Source organism: Macaca thibetana, chromosome 14 (genome assembly GCF_024542745.1).
Source record: "Macaca thibetana thibetana isolate TM-01 chromosome 14, ASM2454274v1, whole genome shotgun sequence".
NCBI lineage: Eukaryota > Metazoa > Chordata > Mammalia > Primates > Cercopithecidae > Macaca > Macaca thibetana.
Window position 1 is genome coordinate 94,813,043 of NC_065591.1, and position 20,230 is coordinate 94,833,272.

The 20,230-nt window shown below is 39.7% G+C and overlaps 1 protein-coding gene and 1 pseudogene across 1 annotated transcript; one reads left to right on the top strand and one right to left on the bottom strand.

Moving 5' to 3' along the window:
• Positions 1-12,278, bottom strand: MMP12 (matrix metallopeptidase 12). The gene is made up of 10 exons (XM_050756841.1): positions 12,085-12,278; positions 10,119-10,366; positions 9,045-9,193; positions 8,835-8,960; positions 5,146-5,307; positions 4,514-4,637; positions 3,561-3,694; positions 3,025-3,184; positions 1,392-1,498; positions 1-451 (listed from the first exon to the last, which is right to left on the bottom strand). The coding sequence occupies exons 1-10, from the start codon at positions 12,184-12,186 to the stop codon at positions 351-353; spliced, it is 1,413 nt and encodes a 470-aa protein (XP_050612798.1). The 5' UTR covers positions 12,187-12,278; the 3' UTR covers positions 1-350.
• A 5,470-nt stretch (positions 12,279-17,748) lies between these two features.
• Positions 17,749-18,100, top strand: LOC126936523 (bolA-like protein 3; annotated as a pseudogene).
• The last annotated feature ends 2,130 nt before the right edge of the window (positions 18,101-20,230 follow it).

Consider the following 20,230-nt stretch of genomic DNA (forward strand, 5'->3'; position numbering starts at 1 on the left):
TTTTATTTGAGCCAAAATATATATACTTAATTTTAGTTATACCAAAAGTAATTATAATTTCTCAGTCCAAGGATGTTAGGAACCGACTTACAGAGCATGCTCCAAAAAGAATTCTCTTGGCCTTTGAAGGTATCTATTTTCAAACTTAACAGTAGAGTCAAGCAAGAATTGACAATTAGAGTTTTCAAAATTGAAAAATATTATACATTATATAATCATTATCTATGGTTTACAGATTTTATTTTTATGATACATATCTCTATATAGTGGTACACTGAAGACATAGCAAATATGCAATAAATACTTATTAAACTGAAGTGAACTAACAAAAACCATTAATTACACTCTTTCTAACAACCAAACCAGCTATTGCTTTTCAGTGTTTTGGTGATACGTTGGAGTAGGAAGTCATATTCAAATTGATTAGATCCTTGGAAGAAATAGTAGTATTCTGAAAATGAAAACAAATTAAATAGTTTAATTCCCTCCCTGTATTTCTTTACAACAACAACAACACAAATCTGTTTTCATAGATTATCTAGAATAGATGACCTATGGGCTGTGGTTCATGTCCTTTACTGCATACTTTGAGAGGCTGAGATGGGAAGATTGCTTGAGGCCAGGAGTTTGAGATCAGCCTGGCCAACATCACAAGACCCCATCTCTATTTTTTAATCAAAAAATAACAAATGAAAAAAAGATGAGATGTGATTCGAGAATATAAATGTTGGGGACCCTTGGTATCATGCTCCCCAAACATCTACCTACAGCCAGTCATACTCCAAGTGGAGGACTCATGAGACAGGATATCAGACCCAGCTAGGGCACACAGGGGCTTTGATGGAAGAAGCAACACTGGGGAGGGGAGGGAATACAAACAAAAAATATTGGTCCCTTGAATAGTTGCTTAGGCTGGTCTTGTTTGAAGACATACAACACAAACTCAAGCTTTTCTCAATCCACCCTCAGTCCCCAGTCCATGAGGGCCTATGAGGGCAGAAGGGACTACAGGAAAGGTCAAGAGTGCAAGGTGTAGGAAAGGGTGAGACTCCAGACTGCCTGAGTCTTGGCTGCCATGTGCTCTCTTGCACATACTGTGTGGCTGATGTGGTCAAAGGAAATTCCAGAGACTCAGGTACATGGGAAATAGGAACAATCACATTCCCGCTGCCTGCCAGATAACCCTGGGAATACACCACTTGTGCCACCAGCCCCTGCTCATTCTAGCTCTCCTATTCAGAGCCACGTACAGTGTGAGTTTTTCCTTGTGGCCCTGTGGGGAACTGCAGAGACCTGTCCCTTTCCAATTTGGAGCCCTATTCTCTAATCTTAGAGGATTTATAGTTTTGAATGGGATTTCCAGTATCTTCCTGGTTTCCTCATCTACTTACTATTTTTAGAGTAGAAGACTGCATCAATTTTAGGCCCAATTCCTCGGAAGTTCTTGGTAATCAGTTTGGGATAACCAGAGTCCATCATCTGTCTCCTTTCATCATACCTGAGCAAGGAAGAAACCAGCAGGAACTCAGTCAGAAAGCGGTTTTCCTGACATGCACCACAAACCTACCTTCTCTACTGAAGAGCTCTTCCCCAAAGGGCTTAAGTTGTTCTGATGAAGAAAACCAAGGACCTAAACAGCTCACTGATTTCCTCTGAGTCCCTGTAGGACTCAAACCTATGCTTCCTGACTCTGGTTAAGTCTTTTTCCCACTATCCCATAATACTTCCACTAGTGCTTGTTGCTGCTTTATAGAGTCTGGCATAGAAGGTGATTTGGCTACAGCATAGGCCCCAGTGACCAATTTTTCAGTTGCTTGTCATTGCCTTCTTTTCAAAGCTATTCACTGAGACAAAAATACCCATTTCCCCCCAAGAAGATAATAAACAGGTCCAGGGGCTAAGAGCCAGGGAACCAAAGGGATTTATACACACATGTTTGAGAGAAATTGAAAGTAAACCCTTTTGTTTACAGGCTGTATGGTCATATCCTAGTTTCTCTCTTAAATTCTCTTTTACCAGCAAGTGAAAAGAGTTTTGTGTCTCTCTAGACTTCCAAGTGGCAACTGAATCTAACCGTTGTCTTGTTTTTATTCAGTTTGGTTCTCTAAGGGTTTATGCCTTGCTTAGCACTTTCTCATTGGCATTTAAGGGAAAAATCATGGGCCAAGTAGAAGCAGAAAACTAAACACAACCACTGTTCAGAGGTGAAATGTCAATGTTCATAATAACAGGCTACAGCAAACTACGCCCATTTATGAGCTCTTTGGAAAGTGTTATTTGCCAAAATCAAGTTTTGTTTCTCAAACAGGGCTAAGGGCTGGTGGACAAATTCAAGTCATAAGCACCCGGTATTCAATTGGAATTAGATGTTGAGTTTTAAATGTTTAAGAATAAATAATAGTTGTAAATGTAAGCTTAACATATATGTTATGTCTCATATCAACCAGGTAAGCAATCTAGGAAGTGACTGGCTTACCCAGAAGAAGGAATAGAGAATCCTCTCCTCCTTCAAAATTTAGACACTTGAGACAACAGAGACAGACACTCAAATGAGCTCCTATCCTCACTTGACCATATGACTTTCTCTTAAGGAAGACTTTGCAGGACCTCCTGACCTCCTGTCATTTAGAGGATGGTTTCTTGTTTTGTCTTTTGAATCTGGTGATTATAGAAAGGAATCTGGAAATCCATAATCCTCCAAACTGACTGTAGATTAAATACTTGGTCTTGTACATCTATGACACTCTTTTCCAATGTGTTTCCCCTATGATTAATAAGATGACATTTTTTAAAGTGTTTTTTTTAAAAAAAAAAAACACATTATCTACTATTTCATATATTAGAAACCAAAAACACAAAGAACTTGGTTGACAATAACTATTTCAGTCCTATATTCTTTTAATCTCTCTCCCTGGAAGGTCAAGGAGTTTTGGGAACTTGCACAGAGAACGTGCCTTCTAGAAAACCTCATTCCATGCCTGTTTCACAATCTGAGGGGGGAAATGACCAACCGTTAAAACTCACCTCCAATATTGGTTATCTACGAAGAAGTAGGTCCTATAAAAATGTGGGTTAAAAACAGCGGCATCAATTTTTTTCACAAAGTCAGGAAAACCAAAAGAATGTATGCTCTTGGGATAATCTGGCTGTGGTCTTAAGTTGCTAATTAACCAGTATTTGTCATCTGTGAAGACAAAGAAATAGGGTAAATTTGAATTATACAGAAAGAGTAATAAGAAAATACTGATTTACTATAAACAACATAATTCCTTTCCCACAGTTATAAAATGTATTGCTTATTGATCTTAAACATAGTCTCTTTTCTTTGGTTCCTATGGTTTTTTTTTCACAAGTATTACTATTTTATAGTTTACAAACTTTTCCCAGAAATTGTATGTATTACTTAGGTATTTAGGCTATTTTAGTTTACAGTTCAGAGCCACTATTAATAAAATCAAGAGTGCTTTCTTAGCCTATGTCTATTAAAAAGTATTAGTCTCCTCTTAATTTATTCTCTTCCTTGACGTAAACTCAATGGCAAAACTAAAGATTAGAAATACCTTTAAAAAGAAAAACTTGATTTCTGGCTTTAATTTCATAAGCGGCTTCAATGCCAGATGGCAAGGTTGGCCATAAGGAAGAAATTAAATCAACACTGGTCCCTGGTCTCTCAGAAAGCTTCAGCAAGAAGAACCTGACGTGAAAGACATTTAACACATTATAAAACAATGTAGACTCAAGAACCATGGCATGTTAATAGGAAGGACCTGTGAAAAAACCCAATGTTTCTTTCCATTGTCTTCACATTCTGTTCCATGGATGTCTGATGTTCATGGATCCATAAGAAAAGAATATCAATCAACTCTTTGATAATAACAATGACTGTAACAAGCAATCTGATATACAGAAATACCCTGGAGCTTGGAATCCAGGGATCTAAGCTTCTAGTTTGACCCTACAATCCACTCACCAGTTTTGTAACCTCAAGGAAGTCACCTATCCTCAAGTGTCTCAGTCTTATAATCTCAAAAATGGGAAATATTTGTACTACTTGACAAATGTTAGTCTTCCCAACTGCCCCTCCTTACCACCAATATCTGCTTCATTCTGTGTTCTAAGAAAGAAACGAAAAGTTATCCTGGAATTCTCTTCTCCATAACCAGGAAATCAAGTTTCTTGCATAGGTACTGTTTTACAGTCTTAGTTTCAGACTTCACCATTTTCATCTATAATTAAAATAGTCTGGCTTCTGTTTCCTGTCTTCTAATTCCCCATCCCAGATTCCTACTGCAAATCCTTTTTTACACACCAGTTTTCTAGTTAAACCGCAAATGTGATTACACCTGTCTCCTGCTTGAAAACCCTTAAGATCTCCTCACTGCCTACAGAATCGAGTCCAAGTTCCTGCTTACCAGTTTCATCTACTTCATTTTCAATTATTTCCCACTGTTCTCTGACAAAAATATTTAAAGGCAGAAACTTTAATATTGGTTAGATATGAAAATGATCCTACCTGTCTTTGAAGAACAAGATCTTATCTCCCACTGTAGTGACAGCATCAAAACTCAAATTGGGGTCACAGAGAGCTGGTTCTAAATCGTCAGGCTGTGGCATCGGTTGGTGCTCTTTTGGGCCTCCTGAAAATACATTTCAAGAAGCATCAGTAAACAAAATCTGCATTTTATTTCAGAGGAGGAACTGTTATTTTTTAAATACTCAATTTTCTTAATGAACATTGCATCAAAATCATTTTAAGCTTTCTATAACATTCACAGGAAGCATAAAGTAAGGTGTTTTTTCCCATATGATTGCAATATCATGGAGGAAGAAAATCTGATTATCTTTACTTTCCTTTTCCAGTTATAATGGATTATTTAATGTGTGGGCCTTCATCAATAAGGCAGTGGTATCTTGGATAGAAAGAACACGAGACTTGAGGCCTCTGGTTCTGCCTCTGGCTCTGACATTAACCTACTAGGTCTCTTGTCCTCATCTGTATAATGAAGTTAATGCCTGTGTCACCTGCCAGAGAGGGTTCTTATGGAGCTCAAAAAAAAACAGATATTAACATTTTATCCAAATAGTATTGTTAGACTATTCATAAGAGTGAGTATCTTATTTGGCAAAATAAGAAATTCAACTCACCATAGAGGGACTGAATGCCACGTATGTCATCAGCAGAGAGATGAAATGTGTTGATGTCAACATATTTGTAGGTGGGGAACATTATGGCCTTTGGATCACTGGAATGGCCAAGACCTAAGGAATGGCCAAGCTCATGAACAGCAACGAGGAACAAGTTTGTGCCTAAGAAGAAACCAATCAAAAGACAGAACGCTGTGAAATGCATTATCATCTTGGACAGTAACACGATATCTGACACACTGAAAAAGAAACATTTGAGAATCTTTTACTTATTTCTCTACCCTTTTGAATAAGGTTTCTCAACCTCAGCACTACTGACATTATAGGCCAGTAGTCTGGGCTGTCCTATGCATTATGGATGTTTAGAAATCTCGGGTTTTACCCCTAAATGCAAGTAGAAAATCCTTTTTAGTTTTGACAACCAAAAAATGTCTCCGGACATTGTCAAATATCTCCTTGGGGACAAAATTGCCTTGGGTTAAGGACCTCTGTACTAGTAGACAAATGAAATATATTCTGTTGTAAAAATTCCTAAAATAACTCAGAGTTGCTTTCAACAGTTTTCATTGCTTCTAAATAATTCTCAACTCTCATGACTCAATTCTGGTTTTAGTCTTCATGAAGCTTCACTGGATATAGAAAAAAATGCCTTTAGCAATCATCTATTCGTAAACCCAAATATAAGGCTATCATTAAGTTTCAGGTACTGTGAGTCACTGAGAAGTGTAATACATTACGTCTAATTCTCATACAACTGAAAGGAAACCACTGTGCTCTCCACTACAGATGAGGAAACAGTATCTATAGGATTAATCAAATTAAGTGCTTGAGCCAAGATTAGTGTTTATGCTTTTACTACACATGATTCTAAATAAAATTAAAGAATCTATATGACTCAAGGAAAGAATGTGAAAAACAAAAAAGAGAAAAAATAATTCTTAAAAGAGTCTATACTTATAATTTAGACATATTTGGACTACCAAGTTACAGTGTTTTCTGTCTTTTCTTTTGAGCCCCACTCAGAGTTTACCATTTTTATCTATGATTAAAATAGTCTGGTTTTATATCTGTCTTTTCTTTTGAGTCCCATAAGAAATCCTTGTTCATTTTCGTGGTATGTCCTAGAGAATACACTTTTGTAGGTAAGAGAAGAGAGAGGAATGTGTCCCTTCTTTTGAATTTCTCAATTTGCAGAATATTTGAAAATTCCTGACTAACAGTTTTGTTTCTTAGTCCAATGCCTTCATTTTTATCTTTTTCTATGACAAAATTGCAGTTCAGAAGAACTGACTTGCCCAGAGTCACACATCACTTAGCTGCAGAGCCTGGCTTTGGAACAGTCTCCCATACCCAAGTGCAAAGAGCCTACACTCTCTTGGGGGAGTGTCTAGACACAAATCCTTCAAGAATTTTCTATATCGTGGGTCCAGTAACCTTCCCAGTAAGCAAAGTTTTTACAATTTGTCCTAAACCTGAACTATTCTCAGTTCCTATAATATGCCTATGAGCCACCACCATTGATCCTCATCTGGAAATAATGGGTTTATGTTTGTATTCTGTTTCTCACTAGATTGTGTGCTCAGGGTTTGGATTGTGTCCTTTTCATCTCTGTACTCAAGTAACCTCATCACCCAATACTGTAATAGAATAGATCAGCAAGCATTGACCTATTTGTTTATTTGATTTACTGGGTAAAAGAAAACAGTCTGAGGAATGCAGTGACTCACGCCTGTAATCCCAGCACTTTGGGATGCCAAGGCAGGAGGATCACCTGAGGTCAGGAGTTCGAGAGCAGCCTGGCCAACACGGTAAAACCCCATCTCTACCAAGAAAAAAAAAATTAGCAGGGTGTGGGGGCCAGCACCTGTAATGTAATCCCAGCTAGTCAGGAGGCTGAAGTAGGAGAATTGCTTGAACCCTGGAGGTGAAGATTGTAGTAAGCTGAGATTGTGCCACTGCACCCTAACCTGGGCAACAGAGCAAGACTCCATCTCAAAAAAAGCAAGTGACAGCAACAACAACAACAACAACAACAACAAACTGCTGAAAATAAGCATTTTAAGTTATAATTGTCATTAATAACTTCACTTTTTGAAAGCATTTAATCAATCCAATTAAAAAATAAGGCAACATGGACAGATAGAAAATACTGGGCTAAGAGGTAGGAATGAATATTCTGGCCCAGCTTTTCCACAAACTAGCCACTAACCTTCTCTTGGTCTTAATTTCCTCTACCTATAGAAAGCTGTGTTAAATTACTCTTCTAAGGTCCATTAGAATTCCAAAACATTTTTTTGAGGCTAACTGGCACATGTATCCCATTTTAGATGAAGGAATTACAATCCCCCAAATAACCTTGGATAAAATTTAGGCACATATAACATGTCTCGCTGAGGATTTGCAGTTCAGCAACTACCTAATCCTACATGATCTGTCTTTTGACAATACAAAAGTCCTCTTCTCATCAAAAACTTTATAAGCCTCAGGCTATGTGTTAGATTAAAACAGTCCTTCTGGTGGACATAGTATTTATAAAAATATTGCCATCCAACTTGTGCAATATCAGCTGGAGAGGAGGATGCTGAGTAGAGAATATTATTGATGACTTTCTCCCCATTTACTTTCCACATGACGGAGTCATACACTCTAAAATTTCCAATAGAAAAATTAAAAAGGCTTCTGTCATGATGGTTAGGATTTTCCCATGCTAGTGATTCCCCTAAATAACAGGGAAGTTTAATTAACCCCATGTCAACTATCTGCAGGGGATAGTAAGTTACTGTTCTTCTGTAAATGCCCCCAAGGTATTAAATGTTTAGTTGGACATTCTGAAATTTTTATCCCAAGACCACTTGAAAGTACATGACTGTATAACCTTGTGTTTCTCTATAGGGATATCTAGATTCTCTATAACTTTTTCTTTCCTGGTCACTATGAACCTAAGAAATTGTCAGCATATCATGAATCATGCAGATGACCATCTTATCCTCTAATTGTTGGCACACACAGAATTAGTATGTGTTTGCTTTTGAGTTTATGGATTTCACTAGGTCAAGAACTTATCACCTAGGCTGGGCACAGTGGCTCACACCTGCAATCCTAACATTTTGGGAGGCTGGGACAGGAGGATCTCTTGAGGCAACATAGCAAGATCCTGTCCCTACAAAAAATAAAAAAATTAGCCAGGTGGGTAGCGCACACCTGTGGTCCTAGCTACTAGGGAGATTGAGGTGGGAGGTTTGCTTGAGCACAGGAGTTCAGGGCTGTAGGGAGTTAGCATCATGATATGTCATGGCAGCCTAAGTGACAGAGCAAGAACTTGTTTAAAACAAAAACAAAAACAAAAAACTTACCACCTAAATAACAGCTTTTACCTTTTCATATGCTTCTTAAGGTTCCTCTGAGTTTATGCTAATGAACCAGCTCATAGTTCATTACATCCTCATGGATTGTTAGAACTGACCTTGAAGATGATCTAGTTTAATATCCTCAATTTACAGAGGGTGAAATCGACACCCATACAAAGTGTTAAATTTCATTTAGAGGCAAAATTATAATCAGAACAAGATTTTCCGTCATATAATCATTTGTCAGAATGTAGTCTCTCGAAACCAGAATTTTGAATTTGTCAGGGTTTTTGTTGTTTTCCTTTTCTGTTTGCTTAGTTTTTTTTTTTCTTTTTTCCCCACCTTCAGAATGTGTAGTCCAAAATTCATCATCATCAAAATGTGCATCCCCTCCAATACCAGGTCCAGGTCCAAAAGCATGGGCTATGGTTCCACCTTTGCCATCAAAAGCATGGAAGTCTCCATGAGCTTTTGGAAAAGGAAAGAAAATTAGTCCATCTATACATCCTATAGATCATGCCAAATGACAAAGATGAAGTACAGGTTCCCTACCTCCACGTGCAAAAACCACCAAAATGTCAGCCACGCCTGTGTTAATCCTGCTGAATTTCAAGGGGGTAACATTACTCCATACTTGGAAAGCTTTCTGGATTGCATAGTCAACATCCTTACGGTTCATGTCAGGTGTGTAATTATTGATTCTTTATCATCAAAAAGAGAGAGAAAAATGTATGGAAGGCAATGTTAATTTTGTCTTACCACAATACTTCATTTTTGCTAGCACAACTGGAAGATGGATCATTTCATAAATCAGGAGTCCAGATTTTAAAACTTGCTTCATTAAGTACAGAAATATTTTTTTCTTGGACAGCTTCCTGCTTAACCAAAATCTATCTTAATTTCTTCTTATTTAAAACTCACAGATCATCACTGTGAAGGATTTGCTTTCATAGATGGTTATGCTTTATGCTCCTGTTCCCAGGTTCTGCATTTATCCATCTTGACTACTCTATAAACTACCCCTGTCTCTTATTTATAGTAAATTATCTTATTTATGGTAAATTTAGCTTCATTCTCCTTTTATTTGCAGAATTTTTTTTTTTTTTTTTTTTTTTTTTTGAGACGGAGTCTCGCTTTGTCACTTAGGCTGGAGTGCAGTGGCACAATCTCGGCTCACTGCAAGCTCCGCCTCCTGGGTTCACACCATTCTCCGGCCTCAGCCTCCCGGGTAGCTGGGACTACAGGTGCATGCCACCACGCCCGGCTAATTTTTTGTGTGTTTTTAGTAAAGACGGGGTTTCACTGTGTTAGCCAGGATGGTCTCAATCTCCTGACCTCGTGATCTGCCCGCCTCGGCCTCCCAAAGTGCTGGGACTACAGGTGTGAGCCACCACACCAGGCTTATTTACAGCTTTTAAAATCTGCTTTGGACTGGCAAGCCAAACGATTCTCCCCTGAGTGAACAATTCTTCCTTCTAAAGAAAATGAATCTTAACAGAGATAGCATTAAAAATTGAGGGAGGTTACTTTATTTACTTCCAGATTTAGGGCTGTCTAACTGGTTCAGGTTAGAAGTCAGACCTATGGGAAAGTAGAAAAATACAAGGCGACATACACCAACATTACCTGTAGGTGATATAATGTTTCCTCCATATCTGCCCCCTTGGCATTGCCCTGAAATGATGGACGTCGGGGACTCCACATCGAGGTGCGTGCATCATCTCCAGAGTAGATGTGTCCAGTTGCCCAGTCACTTTCAGCCCCAAGAAGTGCTGCATTTCCTGGATTTTTTCCTTCATTAAGTTTCCACTGTATTTCATTTTTGTCACTCGAAATTTGTTCATCTCAAGGCCATAAAATCTTTCTAAGTATCTCTGGAAAAAAATACATTCAGCAACGCATAATTATGCACAGAAAAGTTTCTGTTGGGAGCTCCACATATATGACTCAATGGCACACTGATAGTTTTGGACCAGGAATTTTGCACATCTTACTCACAGGTTACATTATTGTTGTTTGGACAATTAATTATAATTAGGAAAAAAATCTTAAAATTTTGTACTATCGCAGACATGTCAGCCAGGAGCAGTAGCTCAGGTCTGTAATTGCAGCATTTTGGGAGGCTGAGGCAGGAGGGTTGATTGAGCCCAAGAGTTCAAGACTAGCCTGGACAACATGGCGAAACCTCCGCTGTACAAAAAATACAAAAATTATCCCAGAGCATTGGTGCATGCCTGTAATCCCAGCTACTCAGGAGGCTGAGGTGAGAGGATCACTTGAGCTTGGGAGGTAGAAGCTGCGGTGAGCCCTGATTGTACCACTGCACTCCAGCCTGGATGACAGACATAGACCCTGTCTCAAAAGAAAAAAAAAAAAAAAACAAACAAAAAAACAAAGACATGTCATAAACTACTAGCTAGATTTATTCCTGGAATCCAAGTGGAAATACCTTTTTAAAAATGTCATTTATTCATTTTTAAGAGACAGGAGTCTCTCTTGGTCACCCAGGCTGGCCACAGTGGTGCATACCTGTAATCCCAGCACTTTGAGAGGCTAGGGTGGAAGGATAGCTTGAGCCCCAGAGTTTGAGAACAGCCTGGGCAACAGGGTGAAACCCTGTCACTACTAAAAATACAAAAATTAGCCAGGAGTGGTGGCACATGCCTGTAGTCCCAGCTACTTGGGAAGACGAGGCGGTAAGATCACCTGAGCCCAGGAGATGGAGGTTGCAGTGAGCCAAGATCGTGCCACTGCACTGTAGCCTGCGTGTCAGAGTAAAACCCTATCTCAAAAAAAAGAAAAAAAGAAAGAAAGAAAAGAAAAGAAAAAAAGGATACATGAATTATTAACATTATTAATATAAGTTGGGACGCAAATTTCTTGCTTAAAAACTCAAAGCTAAACAAAATGGACAACTATGATAAATTCAATGTTAAAAGCATCTTAAAAAATAGGGACCAAACTCTTTTAATTAAGGAAAAGAAATTAAGAATTGAAAAAAAATTCCATAAAAAATGCTATAAAGATGGGCCCAGCATGGTGGCTCACATCTGTAATCCTATCACTTTGGGAGGCTGAGGTGGGGGATTGCTTAAGCCCAGAAGTTACAGACCAGCCTGGGCAACATAGTGGAACCCCATCACCATAAAAAAGAGAAAAAAAGCTATAAAGATATATCTGAGATGACTGCGGGTAAAGGGAATATGCTTAAATTATCATGGCAGCCTGGAGTGGTTATATTAATCCAGCCATTGTTCAGATCTCAGATTATTAACTGATATTTAATGATTAGTGTAAAATACCATAACAGAAGTGAACGCCAATTATATTGAATGGAAATTTCTTGGCCAAAGGTTTTTAGAAGAAGAAACATGTTCGCTTGCCAATTTCATAACACTCCTTCAAAACCAATACCTCTTTTGTATATTCCTCTTTGGCAAGAAAAACTTAATACTGAAAGCAGACAGCCTCCTAGACCAATTTTCAGCTGATACTTAAACGCAAACAAACAAACAAACAAACAAACTGGTTAATGCAATAAATCTTAAAGACAAACATCAAGCTAGATAAATACTATAGAGTCCATACTTACTTCACCAAATAGCACATTATTTTTTTCCAGGCTTGTAGAGCTGTTCAGGGGAAGAGCTCCAGAAGCAGTGGCCTGCAGGAGCAGTATTAGAAGAAACTTCATTGTAAACTTCTAAGTGGATCAACTCAGTTTATTCTGTTCCTTTCTAGTCTAAGTTCCTGAACCGTTCCTCTTTATATAGCCCTTAGTCCAAGCTCTGTGAATATGAATCCCATGAATGACTCATAGTTGATATCATCCCTTGATTTACCTCAAAAACATGCAAACAAAAGCATGACCTTATTCAGATGACAATGGATCAATTAGCATCTAGTCCATCACTCAAGCAATTCAGAGTATGTACCTTCAAAATGATAAATAAGCCCCTACTTCCACCTATCCTACGAAATAAGCCTTTGTAAAAGAAATATCAAGCAACTAAAAGAGAAAGAGAACTTAAAATATATTTTCTTAAAGCCTGATATTCTCAATTTTCATTATAATACTTTCCCTATATTCGTTATAGATAAAAAAAAGTTTTAAAGTAAATGTTGAAAGATTAGATAAAATCCTTTTGCTGGAGTAAATGAATGCTTTTTAAACTGAATCTAGCTCCCTAGAGAAATGCGATACAGAGATTTTATATGTAGAAAAAAAAAAAAGTTCGTAATATCGTGATACTTTGTTGTTTATTCCACGTGTTGTACCGGCTCAGATCGTGATTCTATAACTTAACATCTTCAGACATCTAAGCTGAAGCTCAGTCCCAACTGGGTACCTGGATAGATTCCAGAGGCAAACTTTCCTTACATCCTAGATTGTCTAGTGTTGGTAGGATGTGGGTTAACTCTTATCAACTTTAGCAGTTGGGAAAAGTTTGTCTCTGGAATCTATCTGCCTGTCACCTCTGCTTCTTTCCCTCTTGACCTAATTGTCCCATTGCACAGAATCTGTCCCTTACGCAGTAGAGAATATTTAAGCACGAAAAACTTTTACGAGTCAGGGAATAAAATTCCAAAGGTAGAATTGCAAGCAGTTGTGCCGCAGTGTGAGGATGGATTCTACTCAACACCTCTTCAAATCACATGACAAGTTCCCTGCCTCCTGATTGTATGGGGACAGTCTGGACGGTGGGGTAGGGGGCACATAAGAGTGTGTTAAGATTTAGCAATTGCTCTGACCCACCTCGGTGGCCTGGGAAACAGTCTACTGGCTGCTTGAGTGAGGCTTAAAGAAAAGGAGAAAAATATGGAAAAAAATAATTTTCCAATTTAAAAATTATCTTGCCTCACTCTTGCAGAGAACTATGCAGATTCTTTCTGACCTGTTCTCCTCTCTCTAGCCATTGATTTGTTTTCTCTGAGTCTATCTAACCTACAAATACAGCTGGTCATTCTGCTGTGAGAACGTCACTTTTTAATGACACAAAGTTTAACAGACTTGCCTTCTGTGCTCTAAACAGTATCTCTAAATCCAGATCACTTGGTTTTATAAATGTTTTCCAGAAAATTGTTATCAATCCTCTGGCGAGATGCCACATCAGACAGGTGAAACTGGTGCCATGGGTCACTTACTGATCTGGTAGTGTAGAGTACAGGCTACTCCATTAAGATGTTCATTCTCAATGGGGAAGATATCACTCCCAACTGAGTGAAAAATTGGTCATCAAGGGCAAACAAATATATATTTGTGTGTATAAAAGACAGATATGCATATAGCACATGAGCAGATATACAGTTTATCTCTGCTATTAAATTTGTATGGGGGAAATCTCTAAAATGTCTACAAAGCCTCTTTCTCAGGAGTAGTGATAAATGTTGAGAAACCCTGATCTACGTATTACAAAGGAAAGAGAACTAATATTTATGGAGAGGCTTTAACAGTTGCCAGCAGTTTCATGCACCGTCTTATTTAATCCTCACAATAGTCATTTATGGATGAGGAAACTGAACTCAAATAACTTACCCAAAGCCACACAACTAGTAGGTGGCATAGCTGAGGTTTGAGGCCAAGTCTGTTTCCAAAGACTTTCTGCTTCCATTAAACCAGGCTGCAAAGTCAAAGTCAGTTCAGAGATGGCTGAGTCATTCTCTCTGGCCCCAGATATTTACCTTGTTCTTGGAGAGTAAGAACAGGAAAAGAAGCAAATCACTAACAGTACATATGTATATGTCATCACATTGTCTTTACCTTATGATATACACATAGGACAAGTTAATTTGTCTATGTCAACACAACTGGCTAAGATGGTTCCAAACATTATGCTCCTCAGAGGTGCTCTGGGCCAATCCCTGGGGAGCCCTAGCAGCTGAAGGCACCTTAGCAGCAGGGCACTGCTCAGGCCATGACAGGGGAGGAGATGGCAGAAGTTTATCCTCCAGAGAACAGATGAGAACTGCTACCACCCTGGGGAACCCAGATCCACCTACAATATTCCTAGGACTGTCTGCTTACTCCTGGCACCTGCAAGAGCAAAGGGGATAGCATGGCTTTAACTAAAAAGCAAGAAAGTATGTATCACGGTATTATTTTTGTAGTGTTTGCAGTAATAAGATACTCATAGAACTTGGAGGGGTGGCTTACACCTGTAGTCCCAGCTACTCAGGAGGCTGAGGTGGGAGGATCCCTTGGGCCTGGAGTTTGAGGCCAGCCTGGGCAACATAGCAAGACCCTGTCTTAAAAAAAAAAGATATTCATAAGAAGACTCAAATTTGAAAAAAAATCAAAATGACAAAATGAAATGTGTTGTAGCAACAAGTTAGGACAGGGTCAGGAGACCTTCCAGATGTCTCCTTAACCAATTCACTTCCCTTTTCTGAATTTCCATTTCTTCATCCATAAAAGGAAAAGGTGAACTAGCCGAAGTTTTCTTCCTCCATCGACAGACTCTTGGCGTGTGAAAGGGATTTCTTTGTATATCTTGGAAGAATTCTTCCCTTCTGGTCCTTGCTGATGACATACTTAGATTTGCCTCTGGATTCCTGGGGATGACACCACAAATGACTTCAGGTGATTGTATCAGGGATATACCCTGGAATGTCCTGGTGTCTGGCTAAAGAAGGAAAAACATAACAGATGCTTTTGGAAGGTTGGTGCTACAAAATCTGCGTTATGATAAGGAAATTGCTCTCAGCACTTTCTCACGAGAGACTCTGAAGTCAGCTACTTTCTGCGCTTTCATAAACGTGCTCTTCTTCACACAGAGCATGGGCAATGACCCTTGATTCTTCCTTTCCTCAGTGTGGCCCCTGGAAGCTATGTCTCTGCTGGGAACCCCAGCTTCCAGTCTGGGCCTATGTCAGAATCATTTAATAGTTCCTTTCTACCCAGGAGAGAGACCTGGGCAGATACGTTATCTCCCTTCTCATCCCCTTTACCAACCTCTTTTAGAGGCTTACCTAAGAGCGCAGTAAAGGAAGATGGCAATCATTGAGCCCTCAAAGTGTGTCAGGCCGTAGACTAAATACTTGTCCCTAGTATTTAATGGAATCATTGTAACAACTCTTTTCCAGTAGTTACCATTATTATTCCAGTTTTACAAATGAAGAAATTAAGTGTTAAAGAGCTTGGAGTGATTGTCCAAGGTCATAAAATGTCAGAGCTAAGATTCCAAGGCAAGTCATCTTGAGCATAGCTTTATCAAGCAAGTCACTTGAGCATAGCTCTATCAAATAGAAGTGGAATTCTTTTCTGCCCAAAGTGGTCATCTTGACTCCACCACCTTAGTTTGTAACCACCTCAGTGTTCCATGGCTGCCCAAGGGGCCTTGATCTCTTCATACGTGACCTATGTGGGTCACTTGGTGAGTCAAGACCTAGAGAGAATCAAAATTTGAGTGTAATATCCTATTTGTATTTCCAATGAGTACATTCTTTCACTTCTTTGTATCTTTAGCAGCTTTTTTCTGTATCTTACATCCTACTCTCTCAAGAGACTTGCCACCAATCTTCCAAGAACAGGTTCCTTCCTGCTGTGGTTAAGGCCAGTTCTTGCTTTCAGTGAGTCTTAGGAACACATCCTCCCTGTAATGACTGTTCCACAAGGGAGGTTCACTCCTCATGTCCTTTGGACCCTATTGTCCTGCTAGATTCATTCATGCATATTTACCGAGCACCTACTAACTTCAAGGTGGTTCTAGGCACCAGGAATACAGTGGTGGAGAACCAGAGTCTCATCCGGCTGCAGACTTAGATGCACGATGTTCTCCTCTCGGGCTAAGGGGAAGAGAATAAATATTAGTGAGCAGCGATAGTATGTCCTAGTATTTATAATACATTGCCTCATTTAATCATCACTAAAGCATAAAAAGGCAAAGTTACTTATTTATTTTTTTAGAGATGAGGTCTCATTCTATTGCCGAGGCTGGAGTACAGTGGCACGATCACAGCTCACTACGACTCCTGGGCTCAAGTGATCCTCCCAACTTGGCCTCCAAGTAGCGGGAACTACAGGCATGCACCAGCACAGGCAAAGGTTATTATCCCCATTTTTTTTTTTTTTAAGATGGAGTTTCCCTCTGTTGCCCAGGCTGGAGTACAGTGACGCGATCTCGGCTCACTGCAACGTCTGCCTCCCGGGTTCGAGCAATACTCCTGCCTCAGCCTCCTGAGTAGCTGGGATTATAGGCATGTGCCACCACACTCAGCTAACTTTTGTATTTTTAGTAGAGATGGGATTTCACCATGTTGACCAGGCTGGTCTTGAACTTCTGAGGTGATCCACTGGCCTTGGCCTCCCAATGCTGGCATTACAGGTGTGAGCCACCACACCCAGCCATTATTCTCATTTTCAAAGGAAATACCAGCGGGTCCTAGAGGTCAGATCACAGAAACTTAAAAAAGGTAGGGTTTGCAGGTGGATGCCAGGGACGATGCAGAGGGCCTGTTTTTCTTTTACTTGAGAAGGGAATTATTCTCCCGGAGTCCCAGCCTCAGAGAAATGCTGGGGAGAAGCCACATTTCTTGCCCCGGCATTTATGACCCTGAGCACATTATTCACATTCTTACTTCTTTCCAAGAGCCTAAATCCACTAAAATGAATACAGTTTAAGAAGAGAGTAATTTTTTCCTGAAGTGAGTTAATACTGAGAGTGGTGGGAGAGTCCGTGGGTTCTGGTTGCCAGGAAGAACTGAGCCCCACTCCATGGCAGCACTGCAAGGATGTGGTGGGACCACAGAAGGAATCATCACAGGATGCTGCAGGGAAGTGAGACGCAGGGCCTGGTGCCTCTAAGTTCCCTGAAGCAAGCATGCCACAAAAGCAGCAGTGAGCAGAACTGAGAAGATATGCGGACTGGGTGGACCAATAGGGAGGAGATGGAACTCCAGAGGATTACGGCTGAATTTCCTTCCAGTCCAAAGGGATGGAGGCTCAGAATAGAAGTTAAATTTTAGGGAAATGGCTGGGCGTGGTGGCTTACTCTCGTAATCCCAACACTTTGGGAGGGAGAGGTGTGAGGATCGCTTGAGGCCAGAAGTTCAAGACCAGTCTGGGCAACAAAGTGAGACCCTATCTTTACTTTTTAAAATGAAAATAAAATTTGGCCAGGTTTGGTGGCTCATGCCTATAGTCCCAGCACTTTGGGAGGCCAAGGAGAGAGAACTGCTTGAGGCCAGGGGTTTGACACCAGCCTGAGCAACATAATGAGACCTTGTCTCTATTTAAAAATGTAGGCGTCCGTCAGACATGGTGGCATGAAACCCGGCCGTGGCAGCACCTCTGCTCTGTGGGATCCACTATGTCCATAGGATGTTTGCCTTCCAGAATGACAGGGAGCTCAAAGTGACCCGAATTCTCAAAGAAAAGTTTCCTTGAGCTACAGTGATTAAAGTCACTGACATTTTAGGAGGTTGAAATTAAGTCGAAATTTAATTTAATTAATTCATTTAAATTGAATTTAAAATGAAATTAAAATTGAATCAGAAGAATTTAAGCAGAAGAGAACTGTTCAGCCGTATCACAGGGTTAATCAGGCACTAAAAGAAGAAATCAAGGGATGCATGGATTGCAGATACTTACTTCTATCCCCAAACACTGACCATGCCCTGGCTGCATGGAGGCTGCTGCTTTAAACCTTGGATGAACCTGACTGACACCATTCTGCCCTAGACAGTCACCAAAAAATGTGTATATTTTGTTCATATACATTTCCATGTTATAATGATAGAAGATGTGTAATCCACTTATATATTAATTAAAGGAAACAACTGAAGTTTTGAAGGGATAAATAAATAAAAATGTAAAACAATTAAAAATGAAAATAAAACTATAAAAATAATTTTAGAGAAGAAAATGCAATATACGCGGCACAGCTGGACTGAGATTCACACATACTGCATACACAGGAGAGACACATAACATGGTACTTTCTACCTAGTAGTTGTGCCATATTATCATTAATATTATTCTTATTATTGTTACTATTAATATATTTTAAGCATAGTTTTCTAAATGTTTTGCCTCATTTTTCAAGAAAGTATATAAACTTCATGGACTGTAGACCCTTTTGTAGCCTTCAAAGACCACAAAAAAAAAATCGTACCACTAGACAGTTAATAAAGAGGCAATAGACTTTGAATAAACTGAAACAAAAGCATGGAGGTGTTATCACTGGCTAGTACAGACACTTGCTCACTTTTCTCCAGCAGGTAGTCCACTTTCCAAATAAACCAGGTTCTCAGACGCCTCTTTTGCTCTCAGCTGACTTTTTTTTTTTTTTTTTTTTTTGAAACAGAGTCTTGCTCTGTTGCCCAGGCTGGAATGCAGTAGTGCGATCTCGGCTCACTGCAACTTCCACCTCTGGGATTCAAGTGATTCTCCTGCCTCAGTCTCCCAAGTACCTGGGACTACAGGCACCCGCAGCTGCCACCACACCCAGCTAATTTTTTGTATTTTTAGTAGAGACAGGGTTTCACCATGTTGGCCAGAGTGGTTTTGAACTCCTGACCTCAAGTGATCCGCCTGCCTTGGCCTCCCAAAATGCTGGGATAATAGGCATGAGCCACCATGCCTTGCCTCAGGTACCTTTCAGTTAATCCTTACACAAGGTAATGTTCAATGGCTCCTTAAAGAGCTACCCCTATTGTGGGCATTTTCATTGTCATAGACAACTCTGAAAGACGTAACTTCAAAATATTGAAGTAAGACCCTATACTGGAAAAATGTGGAGAGCCACACATGGACTCTCAAGGGAGACAGTTTTTGATGCCAGGCCCGGTGACTCACACCTGTAATCCCAGCACTTTGGGAGGCCAAGGTTGGTGGATTGCCTGTGCTCTGGAGTTCAAGATCGGCCTGGGCAACATGGCAAAACTCCATCTCTACAGAAAATACAAAAACTTAGCTGGACGTGGTGGCACTCACTTGTAGTCCCAAGTATGCTGGAGGATCACTTGAGCCTGGGAGGTGGAGGTTGCAGTGAGCCACTGCACTCCAGCCTGGGTAACAGAGCTAGAACCTATCTCAAAAAAACAAAAACAAAAACAAAAAGTAACCACTAACTTAAAAAAAAGAAAAAGAAAGAAAAGAATGGAGATTTAAAAAAAAGAGTTTTGAGCGAGGACTCTTGCACTGGAAGCCCTGTTATTATCCCAGGTTGCCCGCTTTTACTAGTGTCTTGACCAAAAATAAACCATGCATGTTCTGCTGGCGAATCAGATGAGCCCATACAGAAGAAGAGAAGGAGGGTGATTCAGGGAAGGAAAAGAGAAAAGTAAAAGAAACACACATGTATGCACGCGCGCGCGCACACATACACACACACACATACACAGAGGAACAGAATGAAGTCACTTGAGCATAGCTTTATCAAATCAAAGTGGAATTCTTTTTTGCCCAAAGTGGTCATCTAACATATCTTAGACAAATACAGATGAAAAAGAGAGGTCCTTCCTTAGCACCAGGGCATTTCATGAGCTCAAGTTCCACATCTTAGTTTCATTATGAACAACAAATCTCCTGGGATTTTCCAACCCAAGTTAGCTCTGAGAACATCCACACTGTGGAGAGAGCAAGGAACTTCCTTGTTTCTAATACCAAGTCCATCAGATGATTCATAAGCCCTGCAAAGAAGAGTGACTCATCTTAGAATTCATTTTGTAAATGCAAAAGATCTCATAGTGAGTGACAAATATGTCTAAACAACTGTATTTTCGGCATAAAGAAGTTC

Coding starts and splice junctions, on each gene's coding strand:
- MMP12 (XM_050756841.1), bottom strand. CDS start 12,186: ATGAAGTTTCTTCTAATACTGCTCCTGCAGGCCACTGCTTCTGGAGCT. Junction 8,961..9,044: donor GGTGGTTTTTGCACGTGGAG/GTAGGGAACCTG, acceptor CTTTTCCAAAAG/CTCATGGAGACTTCCATGCT. Junction 3,185..3,560: donor TCAAGTTTTTCTTTTTAAAG/GTATTTCTAATC, acceptor TTGTCTTCACAG/ATGACAAATACTGGTTAATT.